Source organism: Chaetodon trifascialis, chromosome 4 (genome assembly GCF_039877785.1).
Source record: "Chaetodon trifascialis isolate fChaTrf1 chromosome 4, fChaTrf1.hap1, whole genome shotgun sequence".
Classification (NCBI taxonomy): Eukaryota; Metazoa; Chordata; class Actinopteri; order Chaetodontiformes; family Chaetodontidae; genus Chaetodon; species Chaetodon trifascialis.
The window spans coordinates 2313861-2324482 of record NC_092059.1 but is presented as its reverse complement, the minus strand read 5'-3'; the positions used below and the strand labels follow the sequence as shown (position 1 = coordinate 2324482).

Here is a 10622-nt window from a genome sequence, read left to right as displayed (position 1 = left end):
GCCTCCACTACGACACCTCCTTTGTTCTCTGCTGCTGGAGCTGCAAGACCAACACTGAGCGGGCACAATGAACCAGAAGGTGGTACTCATCACAGGCTGCTCCTCGGGGATCGGCCTCGCCTTGGCTGCCCGCATCGCAAAAGATGAGAAGAAAAGGTTCATGGGTAAATTTACCACCTTTTAAAAAGCTTTGTCTGAATTTTCCATAAGTGACAGCTGTATTTCTGGAACAGTTTGAGTCACATGGTGTGCAGATAGACTGAGGAGAAAAGGAAAGAAAGAAAGGAGATGTGTCTGTTTTGCAGTTTGAAATCCTGCAGAAACCTTGATAATGAGAGTAAACATAAAGGGACTGTATGACAATTTTAGGAAAGGATGAGAGGGCCTTCCTTTAACTTTGGTAATGATGAGCAATATTTAAGATGTTGGCAACACAAGCAACTTCTAATAATACTGTTAGCGGTTTGATGGTGTTATAAGCCCTTCAGGAGTGGTGCAGATGATGCTTTTAGAGACTTACTGACTCAAACACACAGAACAATCAGTGACACCATTTTGTCCTCAGATTGTTTTGCTGTTGCGTGTTTTGAGGTTGTGCCAACACCAGACGCTGGATATTTGACATAACACAGTGCCAACACGTTTCGTTGGAACTGGGTTAGGGTTTCCAGAAGAAACAATCCCAGTGTCTGCAGATCATCCAGAAAAACTGGATCATTGTTTCTGGAAAAGAGTCGAACAGCTGCCATTTTTCATCGTTTCAAACATCCGAAATAAAACTGCATCAGCCCCTTCGTTTTGGTGCGGCAGCAGACATTTAGAGACAGAAAGGATTAAGAGAAAGTGCCTGCTGTCTCTTGGTAGACTTTAATTTCACCAGCACTTGTTCACAAGCGGTGAACAGAATGACAGCTTCAGATCAACGTTGTTTCTTGTAGTCTATGCCACCATGAGGAACCTGAGCAAGGCCGAGCCGCTGGTCGAGGCAGCGGATCGGACTCTGGGCAGGACTCTGGAGATCAAACAGCTGGACGTATGCAACGAGGACTCCATCAAAGCCTGCGTGGACAGCCTGCCTGGGCGCAGGGTGGACATTCTGAGTAAGCCTACAGCGTTTGGTTCAATGTAGTCAGAAAATCTGCGAGTGCAGCTTTTAATGAATGGGTCTGCGACTACAGCATGCATGTGTTTCCAATACGTAACAGCTGTACTATGCACTCCTAACAGTTCTTGCCTTGCTTGACTTCCTCTCACAGTAAGTAACGCTGGGATGGGTCTGATCGGACCCATCGAGTGTCAGTCTATTGATGAGATGAAGACTGTAATGGACACCAACTTCTTTGGGCTGGTGCGGCTGCTGAAGGAAATCCTGCCTGACATGAAGAGGAGGAAGAAGGGCCACATTGTGGTCATCAGCAGCGTCATGGGCATCCAGGGTGAGGCTACACCTGTTCATACAAAGCATTTGTTTATGGTGGCAGAACATCGTCTAAACACTGTTTCACTCTCTTCTCTTTTACAGGAATTTTATTCAATGACATCTACGCAGCATCCAAGTTTGCAGTGGAAGGCTTCTGTGAGAGCTTAGCCGTTCAAGCACTGAGGTTTAACCTCAAGTAAGATACAGATGCTTCTGCAGAACACGCAGACACGCGCATTACGGTCATTTCATGTTCGACTGGTTTTTCAGCACAAAGCTCAGCAAGAAAACACTCCCTCTAACATATGAAATGCCTGCCAACCAGCACTTAATTATCTATTGTACAACAAGACTCAACATTGTCTTAACACAGAGATGGAAATGTGCCAGCCAAAATATGCCATCAGAAAAACAACATCCTGGTCTGGGGCAAGTCCTGTCACAGCCTCCAGTGTTCAGTGACTGAACATTAAAGGGAACAGCTCTGCAGGGCGGCTGTGCTTGTGCTTAACACAAAACGTTCCATCACAGTCTGTTATATGAACACTGGCTGTGTAGCCTTCAGTTAGCTTTTAACTGTGCATGCTTCCTGTTGGGAGGGATGGATTGTAACGTCCTTCTCTCTCCTCAGCATCAGCCTGATCGAGCCCGGGCCGGTGATAACAGAGTTTGAGCGTAAAGTCTACGACGAGGGCCTGAAGACTGATCTCAGTAAAGCTGACAAAGTGACTGCTGACATGTTCACGAACATCTACTTGAAGAACTACAAACAAATCTTCGAAACCCTCGGGCAGACTGCTGAAGATATAGCAGAGGTATACTGTTACTCATCCACAAATGTTCTTCACCTCGTCACGAAGCGCTCTGACCGCAAAGCGCTGCGGATCACTCAGTCCAGCTATGGTTTTAACTGTGCTTTATGTCTGCTCTGTGTGTTTCCTCGTAGCATACTCTCAAGATCATCACCATGGAGAATCCCCCTTTCCGTCATCAGACAAACACGCTTTACACCCCTATGACCACGCTCAAATATGCTGACCCCAACGGCGACCTCCCGATTGACACGTTTTACAAAATGGTGTTTGAGCATGACAAGGTTTTCAACGCCAGTCTGAACTTCCTCAAACTTCTGCGCTGGAGAAGTCGAAAGAGCTTTACTTTGGATAAGGACAAGAGCAACTAACAGAGTCCAGGTCTCATCTTTGTTATATTTATCCATTCCTCCATGCACAGGTTTCCTGTCTCTTCTCTTTCATTTCATTTTTAGCTGTATGACCTCTTTGTAATGAAATTCTGAAACAGTGCTTATTGTGGACAAATAAAAATATGAAAGCCATCATCTTGATTGTGCAATCTCTTTTTGCATGTGTCTGCAAGCTCCTGCTGTAGGTTTTAAACCACACACTGATACATTCAGCCGACTACCATAACTCTCTTAACTCGTTAAGCCTCCAAGCCCCATATTACACAATATGTTAAGTACTGTGGTAAGCAAAACTATGAAGGGCAGCGACAAAGTTAATCATCAGATGAAGCATCCAGACAGTCCAGATAGTTACAATGCCTTACCGAAGGGTGATGTGTATTTGAAGACATCTTTTAAGATATTATTACTAATCCACTTGTGTTTGTGTCACATGCCTATTGTGTTTGGGACACTGGATTATGAAGGCAGTTTACTTGTGGCGTAATCTGCCATTCATCTGTTTGCTCTGAGCCTCTCTCCACACGGATTTACTGAGAACCCTTTCCATACAGATATTTATAAGTTGAGACAGAGAACAGGACACTGTTGAATATATACGGTGAAATAAAACAGAAAAGAAAATTGTAATTCGCTAGGCGAACAGTAGGTGGCGGTAAACATTTGCTAGGCCACTTCAAACCACTCTTGGTGACACTGTATCCGGTCCTTTGACGCTGTTTCCGGACAAATTTAAGCTAATGCTGCCCAGAATATAAAATTATAAATGGATTGCTAGTAGCTTTAAGATTGTTTGACATGTTTGTCTCATTTGGTCGATGCAAGTCAGAGTAAGTCGCAGTGTTGTGGCGACTTTATTCTACTCGTCGCCTCCACCCAGCCAACTATTTAATGTTAGTTACTGACGCTAAGGCAGCGGCAGTTCATTGTTAGCCTAGCTTTAGCCATGCTCTCAGACTCCGCTTTCACTTATCGTCTGGGTTGCGGCTTGCTTGCGACAGGGACCACAGCTACTAGCTAGCTTGGTAGCTAGCTAGCTAAGCATAATTTTCCAGTGTTGACGTTTTTGTGTTCTCATATTTGTGCTTTTGCGTTTCGTTTTCGTCTCCTGTCACATTCCATGTGTTGGCGGTGGTTTGTGGAAACTGCACCTTTTTTATCTTAACACGTAAAAATCCGTGTTAGCTTAGTTAGCGAGCTAGCCAGCCGGCTAACTTTGAGGAAACGTCTTTTTTTGATGACATTTAAGTTGGTGTTGACGTCGTCTTTGCCGGGCGCTATACGTTAACTCCATTAACTCAAGAAGGCCTGACGCCGTCTGCTATCGTTTTTCACCACTCTGTCGAGAAGCTTTCATTTCCTTGGTTTGTGGTCATTTTTCTGCCACGATGGCTTCTTCCTCTGGAAACGACGACGACCTCACCATCCCCAGAGCAGCTATCAACAAAATGATTAAAGAAACTCTCCCGAACGTCCGAGTGGCGAACGACGCCAGAGAGCTTGTGGTTAACTGCTGCACAGAGTTCATACACCTCATATCCTCAGAAGCAAATGAAATATGCAACAAGTCCGACAAGAAGACCATATCTCCAGAGCATGTCATCAATGGTGAGTGTAAAGCCGCTGGTGCATTGGGGAGTATAGCAGGGGGTGTGTCCACGTCTCCGCCGTGAAGCTTAAACCACAGAGTAATTATTAGGCTTTCGCCTCTTGTTTTCACATCACAGCTCTTGAGAGTCTTGGTTTCGCATCGTACATCACGGAGGTGAAAGACGTGCTGCAGGAGTGTAAAACTGTAGCTCTGAAGAGGAGGAAGGCGAGCTCCCGGCTGGAGAACCTGGGAATCCCAGAGGAAGAGCTCCTCAGACAACAACAGGAATTATTTGCCAAGGTACGATCAACACATCTGTCCATGCTGTGGACTGGCATCTCCAGTTTACTGTGCATGCAGCGTAGAAGAGAGCTGGAAATCACTGAGTGACTTTCAGTGAACGCAATAATATTGGGATTGCAACACAGATCGTTTTACTATTTGTGGTATGTTGTAAAATTACAGTCTTGGTTTGTGTAAGTGAAGAGCGAAAAACATCTCAAGTTCATTGAATGAGTGATATATATATATATGTATGTATATTGTATTGTATACAAGTTGAACAAAGTAATAGACTAAGTTACACATAATAGTTTTGTGTACAAAGTACTGTCAGATATGCAGGTAGAGGACTGATCCAAGCATGCTCAGGTATTCTAATTGTAAAGATCATTTGGGATGGAGTCAGTCATATGTTGCATTGACTTTCACTTTCATATTTTTGGAGGAAAATTGAGTAAAACGGTGTGTGTTGAACTTCATGGAGCAGCATGAAAACCTAAACTCATTGAGCTGACTTTATACTTCACAGTATTCTCACAGCAATTCCCTTGTTTCGCTGCACATATTTTAAAATATAAGCTGTGAAAAAGTAGTGCTGTTAATGCACCTGCTGTTGGGAAGGACACACCTGTGTGGTGTTGTGGTACCTACATATGTGCTGTGGCTCTGTGGATGGGTCTGTGGGGGTCCAGGCTCAGATCAGGTCTTCAGGAATGTAACCACATGCCAGGGCTACAGGGAGACAACAGACACTGTGATCAGTCCGGCTCGTTTTGTATTTGCTCCTGTAACAAGAAATGCTAAGATTTTTCATGCTAACATTGATGTCCTAATAATGGATGGAGCTTTCATCTCGGGGAGTGGCAGCAGTGCTGTGCTAATCAATAAATCAATCGTCTTGTAAGGTGTCATAGAGAATATAACTGAGCTTCAGTATTGTGTTGCAAAGACCTTATTTTAATCTTCATCTTTAATGTGCATCATTGCGTATCTTTATCATGTCAAACAGTGACTGTTGCTCAGCTCTAATGAAGCATCACATCTCACCGTCGTGATTCCCTTGTAATCGCCTCCTAAGCTCCGCAGCTCGTCTTCCTCCTCTTACGCCTCTGTTTTGTTTTGATGCGCTCCTGCAGGCGCGGCAGCAGCAGGCCGAGCTCGCCCAGCAGGAGTGGCTACAGATGCAGCAGGCCGCCCAGCAGGCACAGATGGCGGCGGCGTCTGCCAGCGCCGCCCAGCAGGCCGGCTCCTCTCAGGATGAAGACGAAGAGGACGACATGTGATCCCAGGACGGCGTTCAACTTGTCCGAATCCCTTCCCGGGACCGTGTTGGTGCGCAAATCTCCCAGCGCTGTCATCGACAGAGACATGCCGCGTGTTTGACCGCTGGTATACATCAGTGTAACATGGATAAAGCACATTGGAATGGACAGCGAAGAGAAGGTGAAGGGGGATTTCAAGATAGCCACACGTTCAGACACCAGTACCTGATAATGATTTGCAGAGGCTGTTAATAAAGTTTTTGATTAATCTCTTCTTCCCCCTTTTTCCGGTTGCTTCTGTTTAATCATGTCTTGACATTATGTTGTGAGTAAGTTGTAGATTTCTGGATGTGTTGTGGACCCCCCCGCCCCCCCCACCTGGTGTCAACAGAGCAACAGAGGTTCAGGGGTTGTGAATATTAGATTTTATTTTTTTTTTAAAGTAGAGGACTGTATGGACGTTTTGTTTAATTTTAGCTCATTCAGATACTTTCTGTTGCGTTTTCTTTCTACCTTGAACCACCCACAGTATTGCTAATTAGCCTCACCTTTCACAGATGGGACATTTTTGCCTCATAGAACCAAAGACTGAGGACAGACGAACGGCCCAGAGTCGGTGTTTTTTTTAAAGGTGTAGGTGCTACTGTGATTCTCGTTGCTGACTCCAGGTCAGTGAAAACAATGTTAAGGATTATTAATCTACGACTTTGTAAGATGCTTTGATATCCAGGCTCGGTTTGTTATTTCCCTTCTCCTCGGGTGCAGTATCAGACATTTGCATTGTGACTGTGGCCAGTCCTCAGTGTAAAGAAGTAACCTAGTTGTGACACACATTCACTCGCCTATGCTACAAAGTTGTATTCTTTAAGCAATAAAGGAATCATGTTTTATAGACAGCTGTTTTATGTTTTCTATCATGTGACGCTAAATTACTGAGTATTGTTCTGAGTCTAAACGCATGACAGCCCCCACCCCCTCCACCCCTCCACCCCCCTGTGCACTCACTCTCGGGGGAGTCAGACGTGGAGCGGCAGACGAGCACTCAGCCGACTGGGACCACAAGCTTTTAGTCTCAAGCGTCACTTCTATAAAAATGTCAGGAGCAATCATAGAGAACATGAGCACGAAGAAACTGGCATTCTTGGGTTTCTTTATTCTTGTTTTCCAAGTTCTTTCCATCATAGTTGGAGCATTAATAGGTGAGTCATCAGATTGTTTTTACTTGTTTTTTAATTAATTATCGTCTTTAGAAATGGTATTTGTGCAAAGTGGTCCTGCATGTGTTTGTGTTAATGTCAGTTTACTTCTCCCAGGTTCTTTTAATGAAGCTTTATTCTGTCATGACTCAAACCAAATGTCTGTGACAGATGATCCCCCTTTCCCACAGCTCCCAGTCCCACCAGTGCCATCCGCTACTTGGCCACCAAATGCATTAATCGCCACCGGGCTGGCGGCTGGCTCGTGCCGTGGGGATCAAACCGCTGCCAGCAGATCCGCAGTTTCGACGAGCCGCTGGCTAAAACGCTGGATGCCAACGACATCGTTTTTGCAGTGCACGTACCTCTTCCCGACAAGGAGATGAGCCCCTGGTTTCAGTACATGCTGGCTGTTCTGCAGTTCGACATCGCGTTCAAAATGATCAATCAGATCGGTAAGAGGTGTCTCTTAGTCACACGATTGGGTCCAGCTTCTTGTGGCGGTTACATAATCCACCGAATCGTGTTCCTGTCTGTGTAGAAGATGATGTTATCGTCACGATTGATGCTGGCCTGGCGTACAGGGATGACCTGACGTCTGAGTGGACCACAAAGTTTCAGTCGGTGGAGCGAAGGCCGCTCAGGTGCACGTTTGCAGTCCCGAAGGTAAACCTGCAAGACTGCGTTCAGTGCATGTGGTGGGATGATCAGATTTGTCTCTGCTGAGTGTAACAGGCCGTGCTCTTGCAGACATACGAAAATGAAGGCCGCTTCTATCACTGTGATCCCATACCGTTCATGGAACTGGGAAGTGTGGCCCACAAATATTTCCTGATCAACCTGCGCCTGCCTGTGAATGACACCGTGAACGTTGGCATTGGAGAAATAAAGGACATCCAAATAGTGGTGAGTTTAATCTTTTTGAATGTCACTTCCATCGTATGTTTTGTCTGTGTCACACTGAGACATTTACTGTCCGTCTTCTCAAAGGGCATCCACCAGAACGGAGGCTTCACCAAAGTGTGGATCAGCATGAAGACGGCCTACAGTCCCTGGATATTTGGGGCAACTGTTTGGTACTGGCACAGGATCAGCCTCATGGCAAGACCTCCAGTCCTTCTGGAAAAGTATGAGCCGAGAAGGAAGAATAATCAAGTTTAAATACAGATTTGATCATCTTGATTTGATATTGGGCACTTCTGGGCCTCCGTACATCTGTGCATCTTCAGATATATTCTTGCAGACTGAAGGCAGCATCAGCTTTTTTAAAAGGTAAAGTGAAGTTACATCAGAGCTCTGTTGCTCTTAAGTCGAAACGCTGAGTGCAGCCCAGGCTCTTTGTTCACTCAGTGTGAACTCACAGGTAGCTGCAGGTAAACAGGTAAACAGGTGATGCTTTAAAGAAGTGCACTGTGCTGCAGGGAAAAATGCTCGATCTTAAGTGCATGATGGACCTGGTTGAAGTCGGTCAATACTCGGCCTGCAGCACAAAGTTACTTGTCTTTTGAGAGCAGATGTGAGTCGCTGTGGTGTGTTTTTGCCGTGCACAGGGTGATTCTGGCTCTGGGCGTCTCCATGACGCTCCTCAACGTGCCGGTGGAGTGGCTCTCTCTGGGCTTTGAGTGGACGTGGATGCTGCTGTTTGAAGATGTTCAACAGGGCGTCTTCTACTCCACGCTCTTCTGTTTCTGGATCATCTTCTGTGGCGAACACCTCATGGTTAGTACATTTACTCGTTCCTTCATGTGCTTTTCTTCGTGCTTTCATGCCAGTGATCCACTTTCTTTCAACAATAAATCCCTCAGGACCAAAGTCAGAGGAATCGGCTCTCGGCGTACTGGTGGCAGGTTGGGCTGGTGGTCTTCAGCTCATCCGTTCTCCTCGTGTTTGACCTGAGTGAGAGGTAACGATACGATGAGCTCTGCTGTGTTATGGTTTCGTATTTCTTTAAATATTCATGTGCTTTATTTCTTGTGAAGGGGCGTTCATTTGACCAACCCGTTCTACAGTGTTTGGGCGTCAGACACTGGGACAAACGTGGCGGTATCCTTCAGATATTTATGCTGTATCATAAAAAAGTCTGATTTTGCTTTATGAGAATGTTCTTTAAAAACGGACCACACCTTTTCCTTGACTGCCATCACAGATTACCTTCGTTATTGTGGCTGGGATTTCCGTTTGTCTGTATTTCCTCTCCCTGTGTGCCATGGTGCGCTGTGTCTTCAGGAGCATTGGTGGGAAAATACAGCAACTTCCTGCCATGCCACAGGCGAGGAGACTGCGCTACGAGGTTGGTTTTGTGGATTTTACGATCAGAATCACAAATAAAAGAAGAAAAACAACAATATCCTGGCTGTTTTTCCACATTTGCTTAGGGAATAATCTTCAGGTTCAAGTTTTTGATGCTGGTAACTTTAGCAAGTGCAGCCATGACCGTCATCTTCTTCATCGTAAATCAAGTAAGTATCACCCCTCTGATTATCAACATGGAAATCTTAGTTTCTATTCTACTGTGACATTTTGGGCTCTTGAAATCTTTATATTTTTCACCAGGTCAGTGAAGGTCACTGGCGCTGTGGAGACTACACCCTCCAGGTCCACAGCGCGTTCCTCACAGGGATGTACGGCATGTGGAACCTGTATGTTTTCACCATCATCTTCCTCTATGCTCCCTCCCACAAGCACAACAGAAACACGTCAGGAGACAGTCGGCGAACAGGTCTGTAACAGTCTGCCACTCTCAAAGGAAGAAAGCAAACAGAAAGAGACATTTACTCAGTCAGCGGAGCAAACAGCATAAGATTGTGCTCACTGTTGACAGATGTGCTGGAGAGGGCAGAAAGCCGAGCGAGCTGGCTGACGTGTGGAGAGCAGGGGCCGACAGAGACCTACAGGATCACCGGGAAGGTGGCTGAGGAGTGACCGGCGGGCGCAGAGCGGTGTGGAAAAGCTGTTTTATTAAATTAACACTTTTTAAACACTGCAGGCTGTAAATGTAGACTCTCAGTCCACAGAGGGCCACCAGAGACCCCAAAGCCCCATGTTCACTAAGTGGCAATTGAACTGTGCTAACTTGGCTAATCGCAGTTTTGTTTGCTAATATGGGAAAATATGTTAGTAATTATATTAAAGGGGGTTCATAGGGCCCACTAACTACATTTGGCCTCCTTAAATCTGACTGTAGCAGGAGAGCGTCCCACAGTATAATGATGTGAATTTGTTTCCTTAAGTTTGAGGTATGAGATATGCTAAATGTCTACGTAAACATTAATATTCAAACCCATGTATTTATGAGGTGCACAGTGATGTCATGTGAGCTCTTTCTTTTTTATTTATATTTTCCTTAAAAAGTACTTGTTTCTAAGTGATTTGCTTAATCTAGAGTTTTCATTTTTGAGGAACATGAATTAGTGTTGGAGAATCATAAAAAAGCTCTTTAATGTTGTTTTTAATCTAGTTTGTATGAGCAAATGTAACGAAAAGCAAACACATGTTGGATCCTCATTATTAAACCCTCGCGGTGCGATCGTACAGCTGTTCTCAAATATTTGCCTTGTTTCGGCTCTTCAGCCCGATCAGCATCTCCTTCATCTGTTTGGTTGAGACGAGTTACAACCTTCATCATCCTCTTCACATGTGCAGCATTTAGATCAGCCGGTTGCCTGCA

At 45.2% G+C, this 10622-nt stretch overlaps 3 protein-coding genes across 3 annotated transcripts; all 3 read left to right on the top strand.

Annotated features, from left to right (window-relative positions):
* Window positions 1–22: 22 nt before the first annotated feature.
* Window positions 23–2756, top strand: LOC139329755 (retinol dehydrogenase 8). The gene is made up of 6 exons (XM_070960181.1): window positions 23–164; window positions 939–1100; window positions 1257–1436; window positions 1523–1616; window positions 2052–2235; window positions 2367–2756. The coding sequence occupies exons 1-6, from the start codon at window positions 68–70 to the stop codon at window positions 2601–2603; spliced, it is 954 nt and encodes a 317-aa protein (XP_070816282.1). The 5' UTR covers window positions 23–67; the 3' UTR covers window positions 2604–2756.
* A 583-nt stretch (window positions 2757–3339) lies between these two features.
* Window positions 3340–6651, top strand: dr1 (down-regulator of transcription 1). Its single transcript, XM_070961864.1, has 3 exons — window positions 3340–4232; window positions 4352–4515; window positions 5634–6651. The coding sequence occupies exons 1-3, from the start codon at window positions 4013–4015 to the stop codon at window positions 5778–5780; spliced, it is 531 nt and encodes a 176-aa protein (XP_070817965.1). The 5' UTR covers window positions 3340–4012; the 3' UTR covers window positions 5781–6651.
* Window positions 5923–9928, top strand: LOC139330055 (protein wntless homolog). The gene is made up of 12 exons (XM_070960785.1): window positions 5923–5980; window positions 7147–7410; window positions 7497–7621; window positions 7706–7861; window positions 7946–8082; window positions 8506–8674; window positions 8761–8858; window positions 8935–8998; window positions 9102–9245; window positions 9331–9414; window positions 9509–9674; window positions 9777–9928. The coding sequence occupies exons 1-12, from the start codon at window positions 5923–5925 to the stop codon at window positions 9875–9877; spliced, it is 1566 nt and encodes a 521-aa protein (XP_070816886.1). The 3' UTR covers window positions 9878–9928.
* The last annotated feature ends 694 nt before the right edge of the window (window positions 9929–10622 follow it).

Bases quoted from the DNA above. Each gene is read 5' to 3' on its own strand.
- LOC139329755 (XM_070960181.1), top strand. From the start codon at position 68: ATGAACCAGAAGGTGGTACTCATCACAGGCTGCTCCTCGGGGATCGGC. The intron at 1,437-1,522 runs GTGAGGCTACAC...TCTCTTTTACAG, and splicing joins CAGCGTCATGGGCATCCAGG to GAATTTTATTCAATGACATC. The intron at 2,236-2,366 runs GTATACTGTTAC...GTTTCCTCGTAG, and splicing joins CTGCTGAAGATATAGCAGAG to CATACTCTCAAGATCATCAC.
- dr1 (XM_070961864.1), top strand. From the start codon at position 4,013: ATGGCTTCTTCCTCTGGAAACGACGACGACCTCACCATCCCCAGAGCA. The intron at 4,233-4,351 runs GTGAGTGTAAAG...TTCACATCACAG, and splicing joins TCCAGAGCATGTCATCAATG to CTCTTGAGAGTCTTGGTTTC. The intron at 4,516-5,633 runs GTACGATCAACA...GCGCTCCTGCAG, and splicing joins AACAGGAATTATTTGCCAAG to GCGCGGCAGCAGCAGGCCGA.
- LOC139330055 (XM_070960785.1), top strand. From the start codon at position 5,923: ATGGACAGCGAAGAGAAGGTGAAGGGGGATTTCAAGATAGCCACACGT. The intron at 9,246-9,330 runs GTTGGTTTTGTG...ACATTTGCTTAG, and splicing joins CGAGGAGACTGCGCTACGAG to GGAATAATCTTCAGGTTCAA. The intron at 9,675-9,776 runs GTCTGTAACAGT...CACTGTTGACAG, and splicing joins AGGAGACAGTCGGCGAACAG to ATGTGCTGGAGAGGGCAGAA.